Below are 27,804 nucleotides of genomic sequence, written 5' to 3'. Positions count from 1 at the left end.
CAGCAGACTTGTAATTATTAATTTCATGCCATGGTCATAACGTAACATGGTTTAGCACAACTCAATCCATCTGTCAATTTGATTGCACTAGACACTGTCCAAACTGCGCACTCAAGTAGGAAAGTCTTGTACTAAAACACGCAGATTTAAACATAGGCACGGGGGAAAAAAAAGCAAGCATCCTCTGAGCTTGTGTACCAGAGCAGCCCCCTCTGATGGCTTCAGGACAGAGGTGTTGCTCTTTTCTCCCCACACAAGAGGTGGGGTGGGGGGCAGAAAGCCAAAGCAATTGGAAAGTGAGTTACAAGAGACGTCATTTATCAATGTTTATCTTCCTTCTTTTAAAAGATGGTAAGAACTGTTAAGAAAACTATTGCATACTGATGGCAGACCACTACAGTTAAATGAAGCTCAGTGTCTATATAATGAATAATCACTCTTCCTTTTATTTCAGTGTCATATTACATTACAGTCAAGACATGTTATTGACAAAACCTACCAGACATTTTACTTTAAGAGTAACCCTCAAAAAAAAAAAATATCCCAAGAGGGAACGTACATAAATTGAGATGTCACAATTTGTGATGTTACTAGTCCATTAAGATGTTTCACAATAATCTCAAAGTGTTGAAAATACACTTTCTTGAAAGCTATAGAAGCAACATTTCACTTGGTTTAGACTAAAGCCAGCTGAGATACAAAAAAAACACCTGTTCCATCAGTTCCCAGTGATAACAACTTCACACCCATGACAGAACATGGCTACACATTAAGAGAACACCACTGAATGGTATGCAAAAACAAAAGCCTTCCAAATCCTCTAGATCCAAAGGCAACTACTGCAGAAGTATTCTGCATGCGTGGTTTTAGAGCCCGTGGGATAACCCAGGCTCAACAGCTACAGTGACCATCCAGACACTAACATGAAATGCAGCGTCACCACTCTTGCTCAGGATTTCAGCACATTTGACACATAGCCCTAGTAACGCTAGAGAAAACCTGTTTATTTTAAGTTTACAGTAAATTTATCCAACGGACATCCACTAAAAATGGAGATGAAACTAATGCCCCCTAAGAGATAGCTGCATTTGCAAACCTGCCGTGATGGTAGATTTAACAGAAGTAACTGAGTTTCAGATAATGGCTGTGAATATACACCTGCTCACTGAGGACAAAATTTTATCTAACTGGCTTCAAAGAATTTAGCCTAAAAGTTTCACACATTCCTCAGCATAAGATAAAATGAAATTCCCAGCTTGTGTTTATACAGGGTTCTTAAATCAGGTTTAAAAGTTAAATACATATTATTTAATAACATCATCAACTGTAAAAGCATTAAAACGTGCCTGAATAGGCCTCACAAACAAATTTTAGTTTTCAGGAAGCCCATTTAAAGTTTCCTTCATTACAACTATCATTTGAAAATACTTGAAGAGTTTTAAAATACAGTATTTTACCTATCCTTTTACACCATTAATTTCATATATACCATCACTATGGACTCATACATTCAAACTCAGACAGCATGGACTTCTTTAATGAAATCTCAAATTTGCTGATAGTTAAAAAAAGAACCCAGATGCATACTGGCTACTATGTATTCAAGTTCTATAATCCACCAGCAAATGGAGGCAGAGGATTTTTTTCTATAATTATATTAACATATCCATCGAGAACTTGATGTTTTAATTATATCCTCCAACTGGCTGCCAACTCTAGCTGAGTTTTAAGCCCTGAACATACAAACACCTAGCCATCTGCTAAATGACCCTGGGTCTGGATTCATCCCACCTAGTTTGAAGTTAAATTGTGTAAGTGCCTGTTTCTCTATGGAAGGAAGGGAAAGCCACCTCCAAAGGGGGTGCTTGAGTGGGTCTGACTGTCCTCTGGGGGAGCTGCCTGTCCTTGGACCAGACAGAGCCAAGGAAAGCTGTGTATGTAGTGTAAAGTAAAGCTTTAAGAGGTAAGTGAAGTTAATCCAGGGTCTACCACCCAGCTCACATACTCTCCTCTCTCAGCTGCCTGCCACGAGAGCTGCCCGTGCTACCAGCGCGGAGGGGACGTATGCCAGGTAACCCCAGACACATGCCCCTTTGTCACAAGAAGGCAGGGTCAATGGTGCTTAACCACTCTGAAGAACAAACTATTTGTTACAAGCCCTAAATACAACTCTGGCTTACATTCAACACAGAAACTACTTTTAAAACAGTTTGGGTTTGTTTTATAGCTCAGGCTGGTGAAAAAGTTGAATTCTGAACCGAGCTTCAACCACGTTACTTTGAGGGACAATGCCGGTTGCCAACCACTGAAAGCACTGTCTGTTGGAAAACATAGTTTTAATAGATATTCTTCATCTTACATAAGAGCACAATAAATACACCACATTCTATAGAAATTTCAGATGACACTAAGAAGAGGTGAAAGAGAGAGAATACCAATAGACTACACAACCGTATCCCTGAATGGCATGACAAAACACTCCCTACTGCAACCACGACAAGCTGTCATTTATACACTTCAGGTCAGCCTCACCAAAACCTTTTAAGCTTTTTTTTTTTGCCTTTTTTTTTTTTTTTTTTTTTTTGTCAGGAAGAAGGCTTGGGGAAAGGAGAAGAATGGGAAGACAAGAAATTAAGGGAAGCAGTAAGATGGGTTCCCAGAAAAGATGCTGGACTCCCAGACAAGATGCATACACATAAAACAAGGATGAGAAGGAAGTTTTTCAACACTTTCCTTTCCTCCGATAAAAAAGCTTTTTTGCTATTTAAGCAGATCAGTTGCTCAAGCAAGTAGTTTAATAAGAGAAAACCAGTGGTATGAGGCGCTAGCTGTAAGTGGTTAAGCAAACATCAGTCAATACACAAGCTGGCTGTAACAGTGGTTCTACACACTGGTATTTCATGTTAATAGAGGGCAGGAATTAAAGAAGTTAGAAAACAGTGTAGCCTAACATCTGATGGCAATCAGCAAAGAGAAGTTATGCAGATACTCATAATTAGTGCTGCCATTTGCTCTCAACCTCCTACTTAATTATGGTTATTTCCATGAAAATGCAAATCAATGCATTACTAAAATTATGGTTACAATGGTTACATCAGAGACTTGGGTTTGAAAATCACTCCAAATGCAACTTCATATTAAATTGTCCAGGTAAGATCACCCACATAACAAAAGCAAAAAAAAAAAAAGTCAGCAAACGGAAGCAAAAAAAATAATCTTGTGAATTCCACCTCTTTACTGTTTTAACCCGTCAGACTGATGAAGACAAACTGTCAACTCTGGTTTCAATTTTTTTAAATACGACTGTCACAGAGAAATGAAAACACAGCAAAACAAACTGTACAAAGGCAAAGTAGAATAACAAAAAATATTTTACTAAAACATAAGATTTACAGGAGATTTTCCAGACAAGCCATACAAAATGGTCACAAGCTTTTTCTTGGAGGGATTTTTCTACACTTGACAGCAGAATCACAATATTATTAGTGAAGGTGATGGATGTTTAATGTTCCCATTTTTTGTTCAAACAATGAAGCTTGTCCATCTACAGCGTCTAAGTTAGACTGGGCTAGAGGGTATATTCTAAAGTATAACTGGTTAGCTGCTTTTACCAATGCAATTAGCATCACCATAAAAAGGGAGGAGGAGCCCACAAAATTAAAACAAGAAGCCCCGCAGCTAACCCTGCCTACCTTCATTCACAGTGCTTATACTTAAACCATGATGGGAAAAATGATTAAAAGCAGAGATGTGCTGCTGCTTTCAAACAATTTCACAACAATCCAGATGATACTTCTAGCCTCTGCTCATGCGGTACAATAGTGAATTAGGACAAGACACAGATTTGCTAATGTGCATTTAATCACCAAAGGACTGAAGATGTCTGGGCTTTTATTCTGTAATGTTTCTAAGACTGTGTCCATTAAATGCAAACAAAAAAGGAAGAGGTCTTGGCAGAACAGGAGAAGTGATGCACACTTGATGTTCAAAGCGCATTTAAATATTATTCATGGCATATAGCCTAGTCCATGCTCTGGCTGTAAAGAAAAAGAAACACATTTAGGAAAAGATGTATTTTTCAGGCTTTATTAAAGTAATTCTAAATACTTATTTTTAAAAATCGCTTTTATACCACTGCTGCAAGTACACAAAATATATCAGTTTGAGATTTTAAGTGCAATTTTGAACTCCGGCAGCTGTAAACTTTTGGGGTATTATAGAAGTGGCCTGACTGCAGTGGATCCAAAAGTGAAAAGACATAATGTAGTAATTCTTTCAATCCACTACAGCCTGCAATAGAAGCAGGTATGGGAAGAGAGGTACTTTCTAAAGCCAGATAATCTGTTCCTTAAGCTTTAGAGGAAAAGCAGTAGTGTGTACTTTTAGTTTACCACAACTCCTAATTAGACACACATGCAATGCAGGAACATGAAAACTCAACATAAAATAGATCAAGAGAGTTTTTCTTCTAGCAAGCCTCATAGACCTGAAAACAGACCTCTGCAGGCACGTTCAGGGTACCTGGACTATGACTGTATGTAGTAATTGTTTCTGCAAGTTGCAGGCATAAAAAAAAAAAAGAGGTCAGGATTTACATCCCCCAACCAATTAGTAATCAGCTACTTTCTAAAACTAAAAAACAAACATCTAAGATACATCACCTGTTTCTATGGCTTGGGCTTCATTGGTCTTCCATTGCTCAGCTACATCATTTGCTAGTGGATCATCTGGGTTGGGAGCGCTTAACAAAGCCTGGATTGATAGCAGAACTGTACGAATCTGCAAAGCTGGGGACCATTTATCTGAAGAGACATTTATAGAAGTATGAAACACCACAGTCTACAGAATAGAAAGTTTTCCTCTCCCAGATTAAAGAATAAGCAAGGTATTCTTTAAACAAATTAAATCTCTTTTTAGGGTCAATTTTCAAGTTTCCGTGCTTAATAAGATCAAAAGAAATAAAACAAGGTAGCACCTACCTTTCAAAATATCTAAACATATTCTTCCCAGCTTGTCTACATTAGGATGATAAATTTTGGTCATGAAACGTACTTTAGGAGCTGCCATTGGATATTCTTCTGGAAGGAATAGTTCAAGTTTAAATGTCCCACCCTCAAAGGGGGAATCCTGTGGACCTGCAATGACCACGTGAAAATAACGTGCGTTGCTTTCATCTGGCTCCGCTTTTATCCCAGGGACTGGCTCTGCCAGCAAGCGCTGGGTTTCCTAGAAGAAGAAGAGGCAATGTCACAAATACACCCCGCTGAAAATAAACACAACCTGTACAAACTACTTTAAAAACTACAAGTATTCATTATGAGCTATTCACCTACATCCACAGAAATTATGTTAGACAAATACCTTAAAGTCAAAGAACACCTGCAGAAAGACAATGAGGATGTGGCAAACTGGTGTGCCTCTCCTTTCAGATCCCTCAACTGCTGTAATAGTGAACACTTTTCTAGTGCAAGGTAATAGGTAACAATTAAGCTGTCCCCAAATTTCTTAACTTTTGATTAAACTACTGCCAACCTGTTATTTTTCCCCAATATACTTAAAAGCACTTTAAAGAATACCAGCATGAAAATACCAAAAGCATTTCCTATTCTACCTTAAATAGAAAATCCTGTAAGTGAAAAAGCCAAAGGGGTTAATAATTCACAGAAAGCATTCATGGTTTACTCTAACAAGAGTAGACTGGTTTATTAAACTGAACACTTGTACTGGAATCAGATTCAACTTCAAAGAATTTGAAGTACTACTCTGCTGCACCACTAAAGTTGTTTTTAAGAATGTTTCATACATTTACACTTATATATTCATAAATAACTGGTGCGAGCACTTTCAGCCTACGTATAACCATGTTTAACATCACCCTAACAAACAGCAGGAGACAGGCAAGTTGTTCCGTAAGCAGTAAAATTAGGGAAGCCTGGTTTCCTACAGAGACTTGTATTCCTCGTTGCTCAAGTCTTACAGCACCAATCCTACCTCAGGCACCACGCAGTGACCATAGCTAAGAGCTGTCCATGTTCTGACCACCCACCCCACTACTGCACTGAGCAGACAGACCGACCGAGTTCTGTACATCTTTCCCTCTCCTCTGCTGCCAGCCTTCATAAGCCTTACAGGGACCATTCTGCTCCTTCTCATAAAAAAGGACCTGGGGCCAAAATGAGCAAAAGGACATTAGGCGGGGACAAGAAGTCCTGCAGAAGCCTCTTTTCCTCAGGTAATTTTAGTGCCATTTCCTGCTTTTCCTCTGGCTTGTTTTTACTATGTACAGTTAAATTTTTCACCACCCTTCTGTGTTAGCTTTCACAATGAAAAATTATCCTGTTTCTACTGATGAAAAATGTTCACCAGTAGGTATAATATTAATTTACTATTCTAGTTTTATAGCAGACATTCTGTGTGTGTACATCAGGACTAATACAAGCACAAAATAGACAGATTACCTCTACTCGGCTTAATACATTCTTCCAACATAATTGGACTCTTACAATACTGGCATTTTGTAGAAATAAATTTACACAGCATTTAAGTGATATGGCTGTCTTGATGCAGTTAAATAACACCTCGCTTTAGCAAAAAATAATCAAATATACAATATAAAGAAGTGAAGTCACATTAATTAATGCCAAAACCTGGTTATTCTTCTCAAAAATGTCAAGGTCCTACAAATCATAATATTGAAGTTAATAATAGGTACATACGCAAACATAAAAATAAATTTATCTGGTCTAATTCCTTGTTGTGACTACACATTCCCTACTTATCTGCACAGGCATTAGCTGTCAATGCCACTTACACCTTACCAGAAGACTATCGAAGCTTCTTGGAGCCATCTACACTCACTTCTGCAAGTATATTTTAAGTGATACACATAATTTATAATGTAGTCAGAATTTGTATTATCTGGCTATTTATTTTTACAATAATTCTGTAGAAAATCAGTTATAATGAATGCTTAAAGCTTTAGTTCAGTGGTATGCAAGTTAGTAAGAAACTACAGATTAGCCCTGTAAATGCATAAAACATTCTCCATTTCTTTCAGCAAGTTTTCAGTATGAGTGCTGCTGCAGGTAAATGGGACAATTTGGATTTCCACCTATGGAGGACCATATACTTATCGTAGTTTGACATTTTTGGCAGAGGAAACAGTGTCTTAGGCCGAATACAAACTAATACAGTGAGTCAACTTGAAATTAAAAAAATAACTTAACTCAAAGACCCAATTTTACAATTCTTCACAGCTCCTACCACTTGGACTTTGCCAGAGACACGCTAGTAGGCAAACTGTGGGTTTGACTCTTATGGGCATGCTCAAATTTAAGACTTTTTTAGTTCTGGGGTTTGTCGTTTTTTAATACTAAGGGTAACACATTTTAATACTGGGCTAATCTCAGCAGTCCCTAGCCCCCACTCGTCACCCTGGTCCCCGGAGCGCCTCCCTAGGTACGCCAGCATGCTGACTGTAACCACACCAGGCAGCCAATCCTGGCTTAAAATAACCCAGAATCAGCAGTTCTCTGGCAGCAGCATCAGCACATCTACCTGCCAGTGTAACTGAGGGAGCAACGCCTGGATGCGAGCTCCACATTCTGCCACTAAAAACCATTTGTCAACAAACAATGAGAGCACCCACGTATGAGAAAAATGATTCTTTTAATGGAGGTACTGCATTATACCAAAGGGGTTATACCACCGCTAGTGTGTCATCATGTTCCAATAGCCCTTTATGCCTCTATATTACATGGATGTGGTTATCTTGCTTACAAAACAACACAGAAAAGGGGAGTGCAAAGAAAAGCATTTATGCTGCATACAGCTACACTGGTGCTGCGGCTACGCAGAACCCATACAGGCCCCCTGTGCAACATGAATATCAGATGGAAAATGCTTTAAGCAAGCACGCCTCGCTTCCTGCACTGTGCACAGAGCTCCCCCACTAATGAAGCATAATTGAAGCTGTTTTCAAACAAAGATGAGGAGGAATACTTGCAAGAAATCTGTGAGGGAATTGGTTGACGCTCATCTTTCGTAACCGGCAGGCTCTGATGTGGCCATCATGCCGAGAGCAAGCACCAGGCTAAACTTCTCTGACACACACACAAAACACCAGATCGTGACTCCTGTGAACGTACATCACCACCGTTTTACACAAAGGCCAAGAAGTATCTTCAGTTCAGAAAAGGCATCTTTTTTTAAACAGTGTAACACAGACAAGCTTGATAGACTATGAAAAACACTAAAAAGCCACATTTATTAAAAAAAAAAATCAGAAATGTTTGTATTTAAATACATCGACACCACCTGCTAAATTCTGACAGTAAATAAGGGGTCTGCCCTTTAATTATGAAGAAATTTGTAGTATCTTCAGTATATTTTTGGGGAAATCATGGAAAAGGAACAGAAAGGGAAAAAATAATCAAAAGTTACCTTTTAAGGTCTAAGCATATAAAATGCTTTAACATACAAGTAGGTCCAGTTCTAAGGTGATATCAGGGACTTCCACATTTTACAGTAAGATAGCCAGTTAAAGACACACTGGTGCTAAATGCAGTTTGATTTACCATAAAACTTAGGAGAAATAAATCACAGTTGAGAGAATGAGTTGTCAGGAAACTGAACTGCTTAAAGGTTATTTTAAAACAAACACATACACACACACACACACAAAAAGAAACCAAACAAACCCGAACAACAACAACAAAACAACCCCACCACACACCACAAACCCACTCTGTAAATCACCCACAAGAATCACAAGATGTGGACTCAATTGTTAAATCTACAAACAAGGAAATGTTTAACTACATGTTGATCTTACTCTGTAATTTTATATTACCTTCCCCAGAGGTCAGTTACCCAATGAAAAACAGTCTCTCCAACATATTAAAATAAATAAATATATCTCTTCTAATTAAACTTTTATCTTCCCACCTTTAACTAATTGGGAAGATCAAACATATGCAATACACTTCACTTTCCAGTATCTTTTTAGACAAAATCTTTCTAACAGTTTTTCAGCTGAGGAAGTAAGTTTTGTACAAACTGTTATTTCCCCTATTCTCCCCAAAACTGCCTTTGAACCCTTTGCCCCATCTGATTTCAACTTGTCCGTACACTTTGTAATTTGTCAGTGACTAAGACAGAAACCAAGCTCAATGCTACCAAAGAGAAAGACATTAAGAACTCTGACATTACATGTTGTTCGGCCAGTTTATTCCAACAAAGTATGTAGTATTCTTGCCTGGCACAAAACCCTGCCAATAAAGACAAAAAGAGCTGGGATGCCCAAATATTAACATGCAAAAGAGGAAAAAATTCACTGCAAACCAGGCTGTGCAGTTCTGCTGCTTACAATAAATGTTTTTACAATATAGCAGTTAATTTTATTTTCATGGGAATACAAATTTCTATCAAATAAGTGTTCCAGAACAGCACTTTATCCTGTTTCTTATTAGCTCTCCTCTAGCATACTGAAGTAAGTTTCACAGAAGAGATTTCAGGACATATTTTGAGCTCTAAAGTATTTAATGAAGTATCCCATGCTGCTGTAGAAATAACTGCCTATTTGTCATACTCCGCAATGTTTTTAGATTGAGATCTCTTCTCACTCCTGCTTTTACTCCACTTTTTCCAATTCCAAGTTAATATCATAATTTTCATCGACTAAAGAAAATAAACCCAAAATGAAGATACATGCCAGTCAGTACTTAAAAAAAAAAAAAAAAAAAACCAACACAGCAAAAACAACACACTGTCATTCACAAGTGATTATGCCCCACACAATCTTTCTTAGTTTTAATTAAATGGTTAAAAAACACAGAAGTGTTGAAGGTGTTTTGACAAGCAAAAGCAAAGCTTTTCTTACTAACACAGGTGGCCTGAAGTAGAGTGACAGATGATACCAATGGGACAGATGGCATAGCTGACATTCTACATAGCTATTCTTTTATGAAGACATTAAATTGAAAACTAATTGTACCCTATGGGGGAGAAGCACCCAACCTGTTTTTACAGTAACCTGTGAGGACAAGAACCCTCAGCAAAACAGTATGCTGTGATCTTTAGAAGAGAATAGAACAGAGCAGGAGGTAGGGGTGAGGCTTTTTCAGGTTGCCAAGACTGAGAGAAGCCATGCAAATGTGCGAGAGAATTTGCAGGGGAGTATGTTTTGTTCTTTGAGCTTTTTCTTGGTTATCCTGCTTTCAGTGGAAGTGGGAGGAAATAAAAAAAAAAGAAAAAAAAGAGTTACTGAAAAACAGACATAACCACCAGGATTCTCCTGGTTCATACACCCAGAAGAAGACAAAGACCTTCTTTAAAGTGAACTGAACAACCCAGAAGATGTTTCTGTACAGAGATGCATGAAAATCAATTGTTAGGGCACATGGAGATATGAAAAAGTGTCCAAAGATGGAATCCATTAGAAATATATTACAACTTTAATCACTTCCAGTCTTGTAGAAGTGTTTATAAAAGCCTCAAGCTGCCAAGCCCTCAGTCAAAACAACCAAAAAAAGATTTCTGTATGCTACCATTTCTGGAAAACAAAAAGCTACTTCAGAAGTCTTACTTGCTATCAACAGTCTAAGGCAGGATCAAACAGTGGCATATGGGCAAAAAACTACAATCAGAAAACTCACATATGCAAGTAGTTGGGAAAAAAAGAAAAAAACAAAACACAAACACACACACAAAAAAAAAAAAAAAAAACAACCACATTATTTCTTACACAGCAGCTGAACTGAAATCTCTAGAGCTTCACCTGTTCAACAGAGACCGCTCCAGTAGTGAAGAAATAAATTGTTGTATGTGATTAGACAATTTTTAAAGATTCTTCACAGCTTTTTATAAATGAGTTCTGTATTCTTTGCTTGGAAAAGCAATTGCAATTCTTTTCCCTGTAATAGGGCAGCAATAGCTTATTACCACAAATTTCATACTGCCTGCCAAGGGATGTGGCTAAAAAACTTATCAGTATCAAAATATGGGAACTTTAAGAGTACTGTATGAAGGCCTCTAGAATTTAAGAAGCAAGCTTGCTTGCAAAGTCATCACAAACTAGCTCAAAGAAGAAATCCAAGCTCCACGTCTTCAACAAAATCTGCTTTGCTTAGTAATTCAGCTGTCTGCACACTCAGTTTCCTGACAACCCAGTTTTCTTATTTCATATTAAATATTACTGCTATACAGTTACCTTCAATAAGTAAAACATTCTGCGTATTAACCCACAAATTAAACACAGCAGTCTTTAGTAAGATGTTACTACTGAAGGAATACACTTTTTGACAGAATCTAACATAGTCTTCTGTTCTACCCAGTCCTTTAATATCAGCTGTGAAATCACCTGGTGCAAATCATAAAATCCATTAGAACAAAGGGAGTTTAGAGAAATCCCAACACCTTACAAAGCCTGAACATTTTAAACTGATAAATGAGCAGCTGCTGGGGAAAGGAAGAACAAAAATCACTGTGCTGCCTTTCTACTTCAGCCTATTATGCACCTTCACTTTTGCCTGCATAGCTGTCTCTCAACCTCATGGTGAAACATAGCATGTAGCCTATCTGGAAGAAAAAAAGAAAAAAAATAATGGAAGAGAGGAGTCCCTGATGCAGTTCACCACATGTCCATGCAGACAGCTGTGCCAACAAAAAGGAGGGTGCAAACACATGCTGTCAGAAGGATGGGAGAACAGACTGCTCCTTTTGGTGAAAGGGATGGTTTAAAGAGCTGAGACTGCAGTGTTAACCACAGCGAGATACTACTGTAACAGATTATTATTCTATAACCAACCTAAAAAGGAAATGCAGGGGCTACCTCCTCATTCCAAAGGAAGAAGCTTAACTACCAGCAGGGCTAATTTCGGTAACAGATAATAAACTGCTAAATTAAAGTCTTCATCCATTAAGGTCTTAAACACCAAAGACTCTGTATATCTTCTCACTTGTTATAAACAGTTATCTAGCAACCTTTTTTAGTGTTGAGACTACAGAAAAGCATCCTTATGACTAGCAGCTTTATGCTAGTACCTTAAAAAGAGAAGGATAACACCATTAAGACTTTCAGAGGTCAACACAGCTGTGGTAAAATTATTCTGAAACTTCAAAACAGAAAACATTAATAAGGCCTCTTCCACAAAAAGAAAATATTGCATGTCTTAGAGCTGTTAAATATTTAAAATGGCACAATATCACACCTTTATGCAAAGTCTCAGTACAGTGATTCTTCCTTTGTATTTTCAGAAGTACATTTACTAGCTCAATTCTCCATGAAGTAGTCAAGTAATAAAACTTCAGCATCACCTACTAAAATGGAGGCTACACCCCTACAAATTTGTGAGGCCAAGACAAAGTACAAACCCTCTCTAATCTACTTCAGACACTGAAAAAATGTAGGCAATATCCACCTTTACCTGTAGGATCGACTAACCCTAGATGGCTTTATTCTGAACAGATCAGGGAAGACAAATGATGGCTATCTTTGTCTTAATAAGATTTAATCTGCAACAGGAATTGCAGCTCATAGATCTACTCCTAGTGCTTATTGCTGTACCTTACCAGAAATCACCATCCTGCAAAGCTACTGAGAAAGTAAATCTTGTCAGCATTCCTAATTCAACTCAGGAAAAGTGATCTGGGGTCTCTTAACTGGATCTTTAACGGGAAAAATGTTGACTGACAGCATAGAAACTCTGCTGCCATCTAGCAGAGGACAGTAACTTCCAAAAGAATCTGGTGAACAGCTGGCATTGGCTGTGGGTAAAAGCATCTTCCACCAGTATGAATCAATGAAATCTGCACATCTCTTGATACATTTGAGGTGCTACAAACAAGGGTCTCCAAACATCTGGCTACAAAACAAACTTCTTTGGTAGCCTTGGCCATTTATAAAAGGAGCAATAGGATGAAATGCTGCATGAATAATTCCAAAATGGCCAAAGATAAAGTTACTGGTTATCTGAAAGAGGCACTCAGATCAAAAGAAATACACATCAGCTTGCCTCACTACTTTGGGACATAGAACGTGTATTTGGTATGGTCTAATTTAACTGCATGACAGACTAGGCATAGGTACAGCACGTAGCTGTCAAGGTGTTGGCAGCAGAGGGGCTCCAGGGGGAACCTCTGGTGGAAGAGGCCAGGGGCTGCACCATGCCAGACACAGCCAGCTCCAGACCTGCTACAGGGCACAGTTGAGCCCATCAGCCAAACTGGTGGCACATCTGGGAAAACGTATTTAAGAAAGGCTAGAAAACATCACACAGAGAGAATAGTGAGGAGGAAGGGGGAAAAAAAAAAATGCATGAGCAAAACTAGTGTGAGCACCAAGGTCAAAGGGTGAGGAAATGTTTCAGGCACCAGAGCAGAGATTCACTGTAGCCCACACATCCACAGAGAAGCCCATGGAAAGGATCACACTGGACCATGGGGAAAAGCATGAGGAGGAGGGAACAGTGGAAAGTTGCTGTTATGAACTGACCACAAACCCCCTTTCCCCATCCCCCTGCAACCACCAGGGACAGGGGAGGTGGAGGAGGCAGGACTGAAGGTCAGTGCGGGAAAAGGGGGACAAAAGTGGTGTTCTAATTTTATCTGTTTCTCACCACTCAACTCTATTTTACTTGACAATAAATTAATTAATTTTCCCCAAGATGGTAATTGGTAAGTGATCTCCCTGTTTTTGCATTAATCCATGAGCTTTTCTATCTTATCTTCTTCCCCTGCCTGGTTGAGGTAGGGAGAGTGAGAGAGTGGCTGGGGGGGCACCTGGCCAAGGTCAACCTACTAGAGCATAAATAACAAGGTAATTTTTAATCTGAAACGTGTTTAAACTGTTGTATCCAAAAGCACCTTATAGAGAGGATGTGGTAGACAGTTTCAGACTCCACAGATGACATTACAAATTAGTTTTTCAAAAAGAGATGACAGACTTAAAACGAAAGCCACTAGCTCAATTTTCTGCTATAGTTAAAGTAACGCTTAGGAGGGTACCACACATACCAATTTATGTGGGAGAAGACGTGATGAGGAAAAAGAGATATCTTTCAGTTGAATTGATTGCTCATCAGTCTCTTCAATATTTGCTTCCTAGAAGCTATCAGACATTTTCTGCCAAGTCCTCCAGGAAAAATCTCTAAAGCAGATGAAAAGTTACCACCAATCACAAAAAGAGATTTTTTTTTTTTTTTTTTTTAATGTTACACCTAAATTGCACTCTCAATGACTAAAAACTAGTGCAGGTCCTTTATCTCATTCTTTACTGGCTTCGGTTGTTGAGTTTACAATTAAGTCAAGTTGTTTTTCTTTCCTCCATTTCAGCCTGGTTCTCAGTCCTTCATCAACTTCACTCACATCTGTAACTACCTCCACCTTCTCCTTTCCTCACAAAATGCAAGCATTTGCCCAAATGGGAAGCCCTAACTTCTCAGCAGCAGCACTAATTTGTACAGTCACCTTTCCATGAACCCCTTTCATCTGCCCAAGCATTTGCAAAGTCAAACAATAAAGGAGATCACAAAACTGATTTGGCTTAAGAAATAATCTCTACTGCAGACTTCTGAGCCAAATCAGTTCCTCAGTCCAAGTTTACCACAGCAGCACTAACACTTCCGTGCCAGCACAGGCCAGACTAAATCTGCTTATACAGTAAGGCTGCTCAACACGAACCACAGGCTAATCACCTTGAGAACTTCTGGTTAATCTAACTTAACTAGGTAGTAACTTTTCCACCTTGTGCTGGCTCTCCGCTAAAACCACAGAAGTACAACACCAACTTTAGCATTTCAATTCAGAGTACATATAACATACATTTGTCTCATACTTTTATTCTGATTGAAGGAAATCCTTGACAGCTACATTATCTTCAAAACTACATCCAGCAGTTTGGTTTAATTCTGGCATATGAAATAGAAACTACAGGTTTGCATAGGGCAAAACTTAAGGCAGCATGTCAGCACACGGAGAAGTTATAATTACTTGCCAAATGGCACCTCTTTCCTCTTCTGTCTGAATGGGCTAAGAGGGATTTCCTTCACCAAAAACTGATGAGTTGGACACAAGAAAGTAAACTGCACGCATGTTTTTGTTTTGTTTTTTTTGAGAGGGAGCCAGTAGGAGAAAGTGAAACATCATTCAAAACAGTTTTCTACATATAGGGATAAAGCTGCCTAAGAAAACCACAAAGACTTACTTCAAAAACTTTTTGTAACGGTACATCACATTTTGGCACAAATTCTTCCAGGGTCTATCAATTCATTAGCTACAATTATGTAAAGAACTGGCTATAACCAGCATTACTGGAAATAAAATAGTTACCTAATAAGAGTTCATACTGCCAGAGAGATTCCAGAATGTTTAGATTAAAACTGTATCACTGTAAAACAACTACATTGGAGAAAGTCTTCTGAAAATAATGTCTGCCTTTTAGGAAAAAAAAATAGCAGTAAAGCCCATTAAACTGTAAAGCAAAGGTCAAACATCATAAATAGAAGGTTGCACTTGTGGGTTCCAGTAGCTGGCCTCCACATGAATTCCTCTCTTCCTTGACATATAATCCCCGCGTGCCAGCATCCCACACGCCTCCGCTTCCTGGACTCATTACTGGGCTGACGTCTCTGCACACTAACGCTTCCACCACCCTGTGGGTTCCCAGACTCCATCACCAGCCCCAACAGTACCTACCCCTCCCTTCCTTCCTCCCCACCTCCACTCCCTCCCCCCCTCTGCAAAAAAAAAAAAAGAGGAAGGAAAACGTTTCTAAGTGTCAACATGTCAAAGGCATTAGCTGTAAGAAAGAAAGAATAAAACAGTGATACATTAGATTTAGATACCATTAACTAGTAGTCAGTCTATGGGCAATTGTTTAGCAACTTGAAACTACAGCTCTGCTAAGCAAGCACGGTGAACTCTGGATCACTCACAGTCTTCCTTCACATACTTCTGGTTCTCCAGTTCCCATCGCCACACAAACAATTTTAACCACTGCAAAGTCACTCAGCGTGAGATGAAGACAAATGTACTCCAGGTAACAGCACCTTCCCAGAAAAAAAAGATTCTAGAATCTACCCGCTCTTGGAAGAAGACCTTGTTACCAAACAACAGCAACATGAACAGGTGCATTTTTAAAGTCAGCATCACTCTCCCCTGAGGATGACCTCATTCTTGAATTTTCCATAGCAGATTACAGGATTTTGGAACTACAAAGCTTAGCTCCTATGCAAATTTCTAGAGGATTATCTATGTACTAGCACAGATCAAGCTTTTTATGGTGCATCTCCAGCTACAGTAAAGAGAGGCATAACTAAATTCACTAGACTAACAGTGTAAACCATTCCTGTAGTTATACTGATGGAGCACATTTGCATTAGAGTCTTGATTAATATACAGTGCAGAGTCAACTATCAAAGTGTGGCTAAAGCAAACAATAACTCATACTGAGCTTCTGTCCAAATGCCATTTGTATGGGGTTTGTGTGGCAAGGTTTTGGTAGCGGGGGGCTACAGGGGTGGTTTCTGTGAGCAGCGGCTGGAAGCTTCCCCTATGTCTGGCAGAGCCAGTGCCAGTCAGCTCCAAGACAGGCCCACTGCCGGCCAAGGTCAAGCTCATCAGCAAAAGTCACAGTACCTCTGGGACAACAGATTTAAGAAAGGAGAAAACAAAAGATATGGGAGAGCAATTGGAGCCAGAGAGAGGAGCGAGAATATGTGAGAGAAACAACTCTGCAGACACCAAGGTCAGGGAAGAAGGAAGGGGAGGAGGTTCTCTGGGCACCAGAGCAGAGATTCTCTTGCAGCCCGTGGGTCAGACCACGGTGTGGCAGGCTGTGCCCCTGCAGCCCACAGAGGATCCCACACCAAAGCAGGTGGATGCACCCAAAGGAAACTGGGAAAACCTAGGACCCTTGGGAAACCCACGCCGGAGCAGACTCCTGGCAGGGCCTGTGGACCCATGGAAAGTGGAGCCCACACTGGAGCAGGTTTGCTGGCAGGACTAGTCCCATGGGGGACCCACACTGGAGCATCTGTTCCTGAAAGACTGAAATCTGTGGAAAGGACCCACACTGGAACAGTTTGTAAAGAACTCACAATGGAGAAATTCATGGAGGACTGGCTCCTGTGGAAGGGAGCCCATGCTGGAGCACAGGAAGAGTGTGAGGAGTCCTCCCCCTGAGGAGGAAGGAGCAGCAGAAACAACGTGTGACACTGACAGTGATCCCCATTCCCCATCCCCCTGCACCACAGGCAGGGAGGAGGTAGAGAAATCAGGCGTGAAGTTGATCATGGGAAGAAGGGAGGAGTGGGGGAAGGTGTTTAAGGATTTAGGTTTTATTTTCTCATTATCCTACTCTGATTTTGATTGCTAATAAATTAAACTAATTTCCCCAAGTTGAGCCTGTTTTGTCATGACAGTAATGGCTAAGTGATCTCCCTGTACTTATCTGTGCAAAGCATTTGACACTTTCCCACATGACATCCTTGTCTCTAAATTGGAGAGACATGGATTTGATGGATGGACCACTCGGTAGATAAGGAATTAGCTGGATAGTTGCACTCAAAGAGTTGTGGTCAATGGCTTGATGTCCAAGTGGAGAGCAGTGATGAGTGGTGTTCCTCAGGGGTTGGTGTTGGGACTGGTGCTGTTTAACATCTTTGTTGGTGACATGGACAGTGGGATCGAGTGCACCCTCAGCAAGTTTGCCAGTGACACCAAGCTGTGTGGTGCAGTGACACGCTGGAGGGAAGGGATGCCATCCAGAGGGACCTGGACAGGCTGGAGAGGTGGGCCCGTGCAAGCCTCATGAAGTTCAACAAGGCCAAGTGCAAGCACATGGGCTGAGGCAATCCCAAGCACAACTACAGGCCGAGGGAAGAATGGATTGAAAGCATCCCTGCTGAAAAGGACTTAGGGTATTAGCAGGTAGAAAACTGACTATGAGCCAGCAGTGTGAGCTTGCAGCCCAGAAAGCCAACCTCATCCTGGGATGTATCAAGAGCAGTGTGGCCAGCAGGTTGAGGGAGACAATTCTCCCCCTCTATTCTACTCCCATGAGACCCCACCTGAAGTACCGTGTCCATCTCAGGGGCCCCAGCATAAGACAGACATGAACATGTTAGAGCTGGTCCAGAGAAGGTCACAAAGATGATCAGGGGGCTGGAGAACCTCCACTATGAGGACAGGCTGAAAGAGCTGGGGTTCAGCCTAGAGAAGGCTCCAGGGAGACCTTATAGGGAGCTTCCAGTATTTAAAGGGAGACTACAGGAGAGACGGGGAGAGACTCTATCAGACAGTATAGTGAGAAGGTGAGGGGTAATGGCTTTAAACTGAAAGAGGGTAGATTTAGATTAGATATAAGGAAGAAATTCTTTCCTGTGAGGGTGGTGAGACACTGGAACAGGCTGCCCAGGGCAGCTGTGGCTGCCCCCTCCCTGGAAGTGTCCAAGGCCAGGCTGGACAGGGCTTGGAGCAACCTGGGCTGGGGGAAGGTGTCCCTGCCCATGGCAGGGGGGTTGGAACTAGGTGATCTTTAAGGTCCCCTCCAACCAAAACCATTCTAGGATTCTATGATCTCAACTCAAGAGCCTTTCATTGTATTTTCTCTCCCCTGTCCAGCTGAGGAGAAGAGAGATAGAGCAGCTTTGGTGGACACCTGGCATCCAGCCAGGGTCAACCTACCACAACACCTATGGCAAAGTTTGCTACTTCTCACTATTAACCCACCAGTCACATGTAGCTATGAAAATGGGAGGCGGGGTGGGTATACTATTACACAAAACAAATTTTGATGATACACTGAAAGCCATGTAAACATAACAGACAAGTACATTATAAAACAACTGCATGCAAAGTGATAAAAAAGCATTAGCATCAGTACTTAGAAATCTTTGTGTACTATAGATTTGTACCTCAAAGTTGCTCAAGTACTATATAAGAAGGTGGTCCAAACAAGATTTTTACCTCTAATTGGATTATTTGCTGGTTTTCCTCATGTTTTATTCTCTAGTGTCTACTGAAAGCTTCTTTAAGGAAAAGGCTGTGCAAAGCTACCAGTGTTCTCTTTAAGATCTTTTATTAAGACCCTATGTCTTCCTTTTAAAACTGGTACCTTGGCCTCACTTGAAAGCTTTCTTATTCTCTGGGCCTGAGCCTTCTCTGCCTCCCTCCCACACCTCCACAAAGGATCTGTCCTGCCAAACTTCAGGCTTCCAACACCTGCCTATACACCCTTCCCACTACCACAGCCGGCCTACGCTACACTAGTTGCCTGGCAAGATGTCTCAATGAGGGTCACAAAGTAGCATAGGTATTACCTTCCTACATTTGTTGGTGGGCAGGGGAAGGTGGTTTTAAGAACAGTACAAAAAACCCCTCTGAAAATTCCCAACATTTTCACCCTTATGTCAAATTAAAAGCTAGCCACAAGATTCAAGCAGCATACAAGGGGCAAAAAGACATTACAAAGACCAAATATACAGCTTCTCTGACAAATGCCAAGGAACAGCACTGTCCAGAAATAATGTTTTCTATCTCTAACCATCACCCGAACAAATGCAAAATACCACAAAAGGGTATTAAATTTACAGCTTTTTTCGTTTAAATTCTTTATCTAGGAAATAAAAAATTAGCAGGAAGGTCAGAGAAAACAAAAAGTAATGGTGACTTAAGTTCTCATCTGAAGACAGATGTCCATGCCCCAGAAGTCCACAGCTTCAAAGTGAGAAAATTCAAGTTGGCTGCCAGTATTACTGTTTAAGAACTTCTAGAGAGTTGCAGAAGTTGCATACTAAATATCTGATTTATATTTTAAAACACATATAAAGCATCTAATAGGGAACGCTGTAGGTGCCTGTCACCACACACACCATGAGAATCTCCATAAAACCTCCCAGAAATTTTACATCTTGAGATAGCATTTTATAACTCAGCAATCCAAATGTTATCCAGATTCTCAAAAAATACTGCAAAGCAGAAGCCCCCTGGCAGCAGTGTGGAAATAGCTTCTCACAGGAAACAGCAAGGAAGGAATCTCCCAGACACCACCACCCTACCATGCAGGCGTGGAAATCAAAGCCTCAGTAATTTAACACTGAAAAATTAATCAATACAAAAAAATTTAAGGAGTCTCAAATACTGCTTCAAATGGTTACTTCATGATATGCGCAGCTGCAGCGATTGTAACTGAAGCACTACTAACTGGCTACACAGTCGATACATAGACCTGGACATCAAATCATGAATGATGAGGTCACTGCAGCAGTGAAAACAGCAGAAAAAACACTTGAAAAGATGACACGAGGCAGCATTGCACATCCCATTCAGATATACCGGCTGCACTCGACACAGCAATGAGGTGGTTTGAATGTCAGCCAAAAAGAAAAAAAAAAAAAAAAAAAAAAAATCAGATGCAATTCAATTCCTTACTCGACTGGAGCTACGTGACTCTGCAACACTGGAAAGAATTGGTATAATAAGTGCTTGAAAGCAAAAATCACTGGGCTTATTATTTATTGTGCATGTTGCAAAGGCTCTTTTTAATACTGTGCAGTAGGAAAAAAGTTTACAACATCAAAAACACACATCTATGTAAATGTGCCATACCGCATTTTTTTTATGTTATCTTATGTTAATAAATTTTCTTGTCAAGGTGATTTTCAGAGAACCCTTGGTTTTGGACTAGTGAAGAACATAAAAATACCTCTTCTCTATTCACAAGATATAATCAGAATTGGAAAACCTTTTATCTTTAAAGATTCAAAACCATACCATCATTTTCTACTCAGCATTTGTGATGTGCCAACACTAAATCATAACTCTAATGCAAGCAATCTCTTGGGCTTACAGATCATTCCCCCCACCCCCCTCCATTTAAAATCTGTGTTTCTCAGTAATCTGAGGACAATAAAACAGTAGTAATTCTGTATCTTCTGTAACAACTGCTTTGCAACATCTATACTGTCACCTTTTAATTGAATTTGGGGAAAGTATTTGGAATATAAATAGAGTGCTCTGCCGAGACAAGGAAAGCGGCTGCTCTCCTCCTGGGCTAGATGACAGCCTGCACATAGTGAAGAAGCAAGCTGAGGAGCCGCTAGTCAACCTGAGAGCCAGGCCATCTGCCAGCAGTCGGTCAAGGCGAGGAACGTCAACTGCATTTCGAGCGGTTAGCTAGATTCTGCACTTCATTACAGTTCAAATGTGCACTCCTGTCCCCAGTCAGCCACCGACAGTCTCCCTCGGATGACAACACAAAGGGTGCAAGTGAATCAAAAGGAGAAGGTCTTTTCCTAACAGTAACCTAAGCCATTTATTTATCATCAAATTTATTACTGTGCATAAAGAATATAAGATCTTCTTGTTATTGAAGTTATTTCACCTTTCCACAGCTCTTTCATTTCCTATCTCTCTCTCTCTTCCATTTCCTTTCCTGATCTCACTAGCAGCAGAGTCCACTCCCTCCTCTCCCTCTAAGGCAACCAGCAATAGGAAATTTAACATCAAGATTGGCAGGACAGAAAAGGTCAAAACAATTCTCACTCAAGACTCCTGAAGACTCAAACAGGCATATTTCTAGGTATGCACCTCTGCAGCTACGTTATTTCAAAATATGACTTTGCACATTTTTGAGGCTGTAGTAACCAGTCAGATTCAAGTCCTGGACCATACACACATCCAGCAACCTAACACATGCACAGCACAGGAGCTAAAGAATTGGTCATCTAATACAACCAATCCAAGATTTAAAAGCTCTAAACTGGCTGAAGACAATTTATAACGCATACATGGAAATACACCACCCACCGCACCCTATAATAGATAATAATCCCCAAAACTCGAAGAGGGATCCTCTAGAGGAAATCTGGAGTTTCCGGGTCTCTCTTCTGCTGCCTTCCACCTCCCCTCTCCAGGAAGAGAGGAAACATTCCCATGTCATCACACATCTTTGAATGGAGTCATGTGAATCACTCCAGGTTTTTCTAGAAAAGCATTAAAAAAAAGCAAAAGTGCCAAGAAGGACATTTATGCACCAGCTTACGAGCGGATGTGCTTCTTGGCTGTATTCAGGGGAATTATCAAGAGCTATTAAAAAAATTTAACAGACACCAGCCTCATGACTGAGCTCTTACCACAACTCTGTGATGAATACCAGTTCCACCGTATTATGAATCAGTGTTCCCTCTCACACCTGAAGTATACTCAGCTTTGCATGATGCGTACTAAGGCAGGTAGATAAGTATCGGACTCATTCCATAAGATTTGCCTTCCATTATTTTTACTGCTTAGTTCTGAGCAGTAACCATAGTTTAGTCTGTTTCACACAAGATAAACGCTACTCCTGCCATATTTTTACCTCGTCTCCTATTAGGTGACTTTTTAGAGAAAAAATAGTGTTAGTTTTTCATCCGCTATTTAACATATTCTACACTCAGGTGTTGTATAATGGTTGCCAACACTACATGCTCAACCAGAAGAGCTTCACACCATTATAAATTATTTGTGACATTCGTTCAATTCAACAAGTAACAAGGGTGCTGTTATTTCCTATAAGGGTTAACGAACCTTATTGGAATCACTTAGTAACCTCTGTAAAGGGAGCTATCACCAATTTGAGTGCTTCAATTCATATCACTGCAAATCGAGCTGGAGATAGCAGCCCAGCACAAATATTCACGCTAGCTACAGGACTGAGCTATGTTCTGATAGCTTGTAATGCACCTACCCGTATGTCTTTGTGGAGTGACTTCAAATCATTTAAGTCTTAAACTGAAATTGTGCTCAGAAGGTCAGCTGAAAGTACCCCATAGTTAAGAGCCCTTGCACAGCTCGGGAAACGCAAGTCGAGGCCAGACACGAACCCGCCAGCACGCACACGCTAATACCGTAAGGGCGGTGAGCTCGGAGCACACGTAGTAGTAACCAGGCTGGCCCAGCGTGTCCCAGCACGGACGCCCCCGACGCGCAGCTCAAGCCCAGGTTTAACGACTCCCTGTGTTTTACTCCCCGCTGGCGCGGGAGGAACCCGAGCACGGCGCTACCGCCGCGCTCCCCCAGCCCAGGGCACCGACCGGGGGCTGCACCGGGGAGCCGGGCCCAGGCACCACCGGCGGGAAGGCGGGGAGGGGAGGATGGGGGGGGGTGCGCCCGGTGCCTCTCAGAGGCCGGGCCCCAGCAGGAGCGCGCAAGCACCCGACGGACGGCAGCATCAGACTCCGTGAGGCGCCATCACGGCCCGGGCGGTTACGGTGACAGGCGCGGCCCCCAGGAGGGCCCAGCCGCTGCCCGCCGCCAGGCCCGGGTGCCCCCGCAGTAGCGGGGAGCGGAGAGGAGCGGGGGGGAAGAAGGGGGGGGGGGGGGGGGGGGGGCGAGGCCCGGCGCGGCCCCACGACCCCAGCGGCGGCCGGGCCCGGCGGTGGCAGGCGGGGGCCCTGGAGCGGCCCTTGCTGCGGGGCACCGGAAGCGGCGCCCGACCCGGCCCAGCCCTGTCCGCCGCGCGGGCCCGGGCTCCGGAGCAAGGGCCGCCCCTCGGACCTTCCCCCCCCTACCTCCCGGCGGAGCGCGGCGCGGCGGCGGGGCCGGTACCTTGATGATCCTGCGGGGCAGCCCGGCCATCTTGTCTCGTCGGGGTGCAGGCTCGCGGGCTCGCCTCCGCTCGGGGCTCGCGCACAGCCGGAAGTAGCCCGCGCCGCGCTTCCGGTGGCGCCGCCCTCGGCGCTGGGACGCCGGGCGATGTAGGCCGCGCCCGCCGGAACCGGGAAGGCGGGGGGGGGGGGGGGGTTTGGGGGGGCGGTGGCCTCCTCGGCCCCTCCTCCCCCCCCCCGGTACGAGCGGGCAGAGCCGCTCATCGTCCCGCCGGTGTACCCCCCCCTCCCTGGGGCGCACCGGCTGCTCGCCAAGGCGGGAGAAGCCCGTTTTGTAGTAAGCGCGTGGAGTCGGCGCTGGCAGAATTAAGACTTCGCCCGCGCGTGGTGCGTACCCCCTCCCAGGGTTTAGGCAGCGCGAGTATCACTGAACCTGTCGCAAAGATATCTCGGAACGTTGTTGTCTTGATAACACCTGGTTAGAGAACCTCCTTTTTTAGCAGAAAGGGAAATATTGTAGAAGCTAGAGTAAAATTATCTCGCAAGCATCCTAGACACTACCGCTGCATAGTAATAGCAACATCTAGCACTGTGCATCATTACTGATGGGAAGTAAAAGCACAGAAAGATGAAGTGATTTCCCATAGGTTACCAAGCGGGCTAGCAGCACAGCCAAGGATGGGACCCTGCGTACGAATGATTCCCTGCCAAGTGTCTTCTCCCAGTTTAAAAACAATTTATAGATTATCTACATAATTTCTGTACACGGTTAGAATGGAAGGTTCTCTGACACTGGTAAATCTGGACTCTGTTTGCTGAAACACTCCTATCACTGATACTACGAATGTTCTATATCCCAAAATTTAAGCATCTATATTATTACACAATGGTTACGACAACACGAAGCACGTGTCGGAAGAGTGGTATGCCTCCCTCCTTCACCCTCCCCACAATCCTACCTAAAAACTCACCTAGTTTTTCTTCTCTATCCTCACTAAGCCATTGGCACTGTAGAAGCCAACTAACAAGTACAGGGTTGTTCTACACTGTTGGATATCCCCAGCTGTTGAATACCTCAGTAATTCCAAACTTCATGTAAATCCATGAAAACCTATCATCTCTGAACTCTTGCGTACATCTGCAGCCCTTTAAACACTTAGTTGCTCTCCTAATGTTCTGGATATTACATTCTGTGAAGTCACTCAACAGTGAAGCAACCTGCACCAAGAGAAGTGTGTGAAAACACATTTGCAGAATTGGGGCGTAAATCAGCAATCAATAACACCCTCTCGTTCTGCAGTGGAGATGTGTGAGTTCATTTCCATGCATTAGCATGTGAAATGGCCAGGTTTAGATGTGGTCCTTCAGCAAAATCTGGTCTTGCTAGTTACACACAGAACTATTCTTTCACTGTGGATTTTTCTTTTTACTTAATTATTACAACCTGTTGCTACTATTAAACTAGACTAAGTAGATACTTTTGTATACTTGGTACCTTCACAGTAATTACCATCTAACCTAAAAAAGTGAAAAGCTGATCTCTAGGAGAAAAAAAAAAAAAAATGCTGTAAGGAAAAGATAGTAAGATAATGTGTTTAATCAGCTGGATGTTAGCCTTTTTTTCCTAGCTTTATAGATATTGAATTATCTGTAGCACATCTGGTGCCTTAGATTAAACAATTATAATCTGGGCTGGTAGGGCTCTCCTGAGGCTGCACAGTGCCTTACCGTTTGATTCTGGTGGCAGCAGTCTTAGTGATTTTCAGTTTGATTGATTTTGCGTTTGAGGTTTTTTTTTCAGATAGGTGAGATCACGCAGAGATATGTGAAACCTCTTCCAAATTACTATAGCACAGCTTCCCACCCCTCTGCAGGAATAGTCTACGTGGAGAGTACACAATGTTTTTTGTATGGGCAAATGCAATCCTCAGTCCTGAGCTCATATAGGGGTTTAGAAACTGTGTGGTACTAAAATTGCTCTCAAGCAATCCTTGTTCAATAGGGAGATTTTGAGGCTGTATTTAGTGCCTGTTTCTAGAACTCAGATCTTCACAAATGAAGGCTTACTTTGCAGTAAATTTTACAAGGCTTAAATACAGTAATGCCTTCTCAAATCATCTGTCACTTGGGAGAGCTGTGGGGTTGGTGTAAATGAATTAACAACATTTAGTGATGACCACAATGCAGTGCAGACCTCCATATAAATTACTGCTTACCACTGAGCAGCATGCACATGGGGTATATAATCTAATTGCTTTTGAGAAACACCATTACAGCAAACTTTGCTTAGGGAGTCAGGAGAAAAAATGAGGACAGAAGGTTAGTGAGAAGAGGAAATTAACATCCATATAATTGAGAAACTTCTTGAATAACTGAAAATATTTGTAATCATGTTGCTATGACGCCCAGTTATAAGTAGGAGCCTTCATTTTGAGTTAGCAGGTATACTGACATATGTAGAAGGAATGCAAATATTTAGGTTATTTTAAAAATTGTTCTCTCCATGTTGTATAAATCTCGCATAATACAATAGGCAGTTTAGGGACCAAGACCAGAAGTGGTACCTAAACCAAATGATCCCTTTTCACCCTCCTGTCCTATACTAGTAACCCTTGTATGCACTTGCCAGCATCAAGCAAATATGAAGATACAGTTGGAGAGGTGAAGCAATTAGTTATGAAAGACAGCAACTCCTTGAGAATTTTATGAAAGTAGGAAGACAGAGGAAAAAAAATATTGCTGGCCACTAGAGAAAGACTTCATGACTCCAACACTTTATTAGACATTAAAGAATCTTCCCTGCACCATATCCTCAAGACCAAAGTAATTAGAAACCAATGTATTTTGTTATACTGCTTGATGAACTACTACTTTTTCTTTGTTTCTGCCTTCTTCTACTCTTTTTTTTTTTTCTCTGTGCCAAGGGATATCTTCCAGAAGAAGCTATAGCAAAAATTGTCCTTCTTTTATAGCATTCTCAAATTCCGGAAGGAGGCAACTTAATCCTCTGAATCAGAGCTGGAACAAGACACATAAGTGCCAGGGGAGCTTTATCTCCTCGTGCTAGGCATACCCCATGGAGGTTCTTACATCTTCCAGGTGCTTTCCAAACCCAAAGACCTTCCAGTGTCCACCCCTGTCCTTCAGGATTTTCCATTCAGGCAATATTGCTACCGTAACTGGGTTCTGGATTGCTGCCTGCGCCACTCAGTGTGCATATCCTCCACTTGGCATGTGTCTTGGAAGACATCCTTGGGGAAGCACCACGGGTCATTCAGCCTAGCATGCTTCTGCTTTCCGCTTCCCTGGGTAGAGTAGTACTTCAGCACTCCTGCTCTGGAGTTCAAGGTTGTTGCTAAAATGTATTTATTCTTCTCTGCTAGATTATTTATTTTGAGCAGTATGGCACATGGATTCTTTATCCATACAGTTTTTCAAAGCCACATATATCATCAAACATATGACAATGCCATTAAAGCCACATAAAAAAGAATAAAAGTTTCTTGGAGGGCATGGGAGAGGGGACAGAGAGGAGAAAATAAGTAGATCCAAAAAATTAGCTTTCCGTGGTGCTACATGTGTATTTTGTCAAAACTTGCGGAGTGTTTCCGCCATCTCTTTTTTTTTTTTTTTTTTTTTTTTTGTAAAATAAAGGTTTGATGGTAAAAAAAATCTGCTTTCACCCCAAATGTTGTAATTAAAGAAGTAATGCATCCTCTTTTATATAGCTACCATCTCTGACTCAACCTCGTATTTTTCTTTTTCTAGGCTGAAAGATTAAGATGCTATATGTTTGGAAGTCATTTAGATTGATATTTTTGTTTAAATTAAATTGAATTTTTTCAGTAGACTTATTGCCTGCAGTTTTGTCTGATCCTGTCTTAGAATTAGCAATTGCTGTTTGCTCCCTTAATATCCTGAAATAAATCCTGCATCTCAGGCAGAATGTGAGGAAATCTGGGAGTATTTGATGCCTGTATTTTGTCAGATATATGCCAATAAACAGTTCTATGATATCAGACAGGACTGGGGGTGGTTGTACTGCCCTTAGATCAGTAGAGGCCTTGTTAGATGCTATTTTGACTCCACAGCTTTGTGTCAGGGCGCCAAGTGCATAAATAGACCTTAATTGCTTTGACGGCCTCAACAGGGGCCTCCACCCTCACCCTCTGAGGGGTCTGGGTGTTCAGTCCTTCCTGCGCTACGCCTCAGCTGCACC

General features: G+C 41.7%; 1 protein-coding gene across 1 annotated transcript; it reads right to left on the bottom strand.

Annotated features, from left to right (window-relative positions):
- Positions 1-423: 423 nt before the first annotated feature.
- Positions 424-23,713, bottom strand: UBE2N (ubiquitin conjugating enzyme E2 N). The gene is made up of 4 exons (XM_042792762.1): positions 23,587-23,713; positions 4,980-5,226; positions 4,662-4,802; positions 424-4,037 (listed from the first exon to the last, which is right to left on the bottom strand). Exons 1-4 carry the CDS (start codon positions 23,614-23,616, stop codon positions 3,997-3,999), a joined length of 459 nt encoding a protein of 152 aa, XP_042648696.1. The 5' UTR covers positions 23,617-23,713; the 3' UTR covers positions 424-3,996.
- Between the last annotated feature and the right edge of the window lie 4,091 nt (positions 23,714-27,804).

This window comes from Tyto alba, unplaced genomic scaffold (assembly GCF_018691265.1).
Source record: "Tyto alba isolate M040663 unplaced genomic scaffold, T.alba_DEE_v4.0 Super-Scaffold_2, whole genome shotgun sequence".
Lineage (NCBI taxonomy): Eukaryota > Metazoa > Chordata > Aves > Strigiformes > Tytonidae > Tyto > Tyto alba.
The sequence above is the reverse complement of the archived record's forward strand: the minus strand, read 5'-3'. Positions and strand labels throughout refer to the sequence as shown.

Bases quoted from the DNA above. Each gene is read 5' to 3' on its own strand.
- UBE2N (XM_042792762.1), bottom strand. From the start codon at position 23,616: ATGGCCGGGCTGCCCCGCAGGATCATCAAG. The intron at 5,227-23,586 runs GTACCGGCCCCG...TTCTTCTTCTAG, and splicing joins TGCCCCGCAGGATCATCAAG to GAAACCCAGCGCTTGCTGGC. The intron at 4,038-4,661 runs GTGATGTATCTT...TTTTCTTTACAG, and splicing joins AGCCCAAGCCATAGAAACAG to CCAGAGCATGGACTAGGCTA.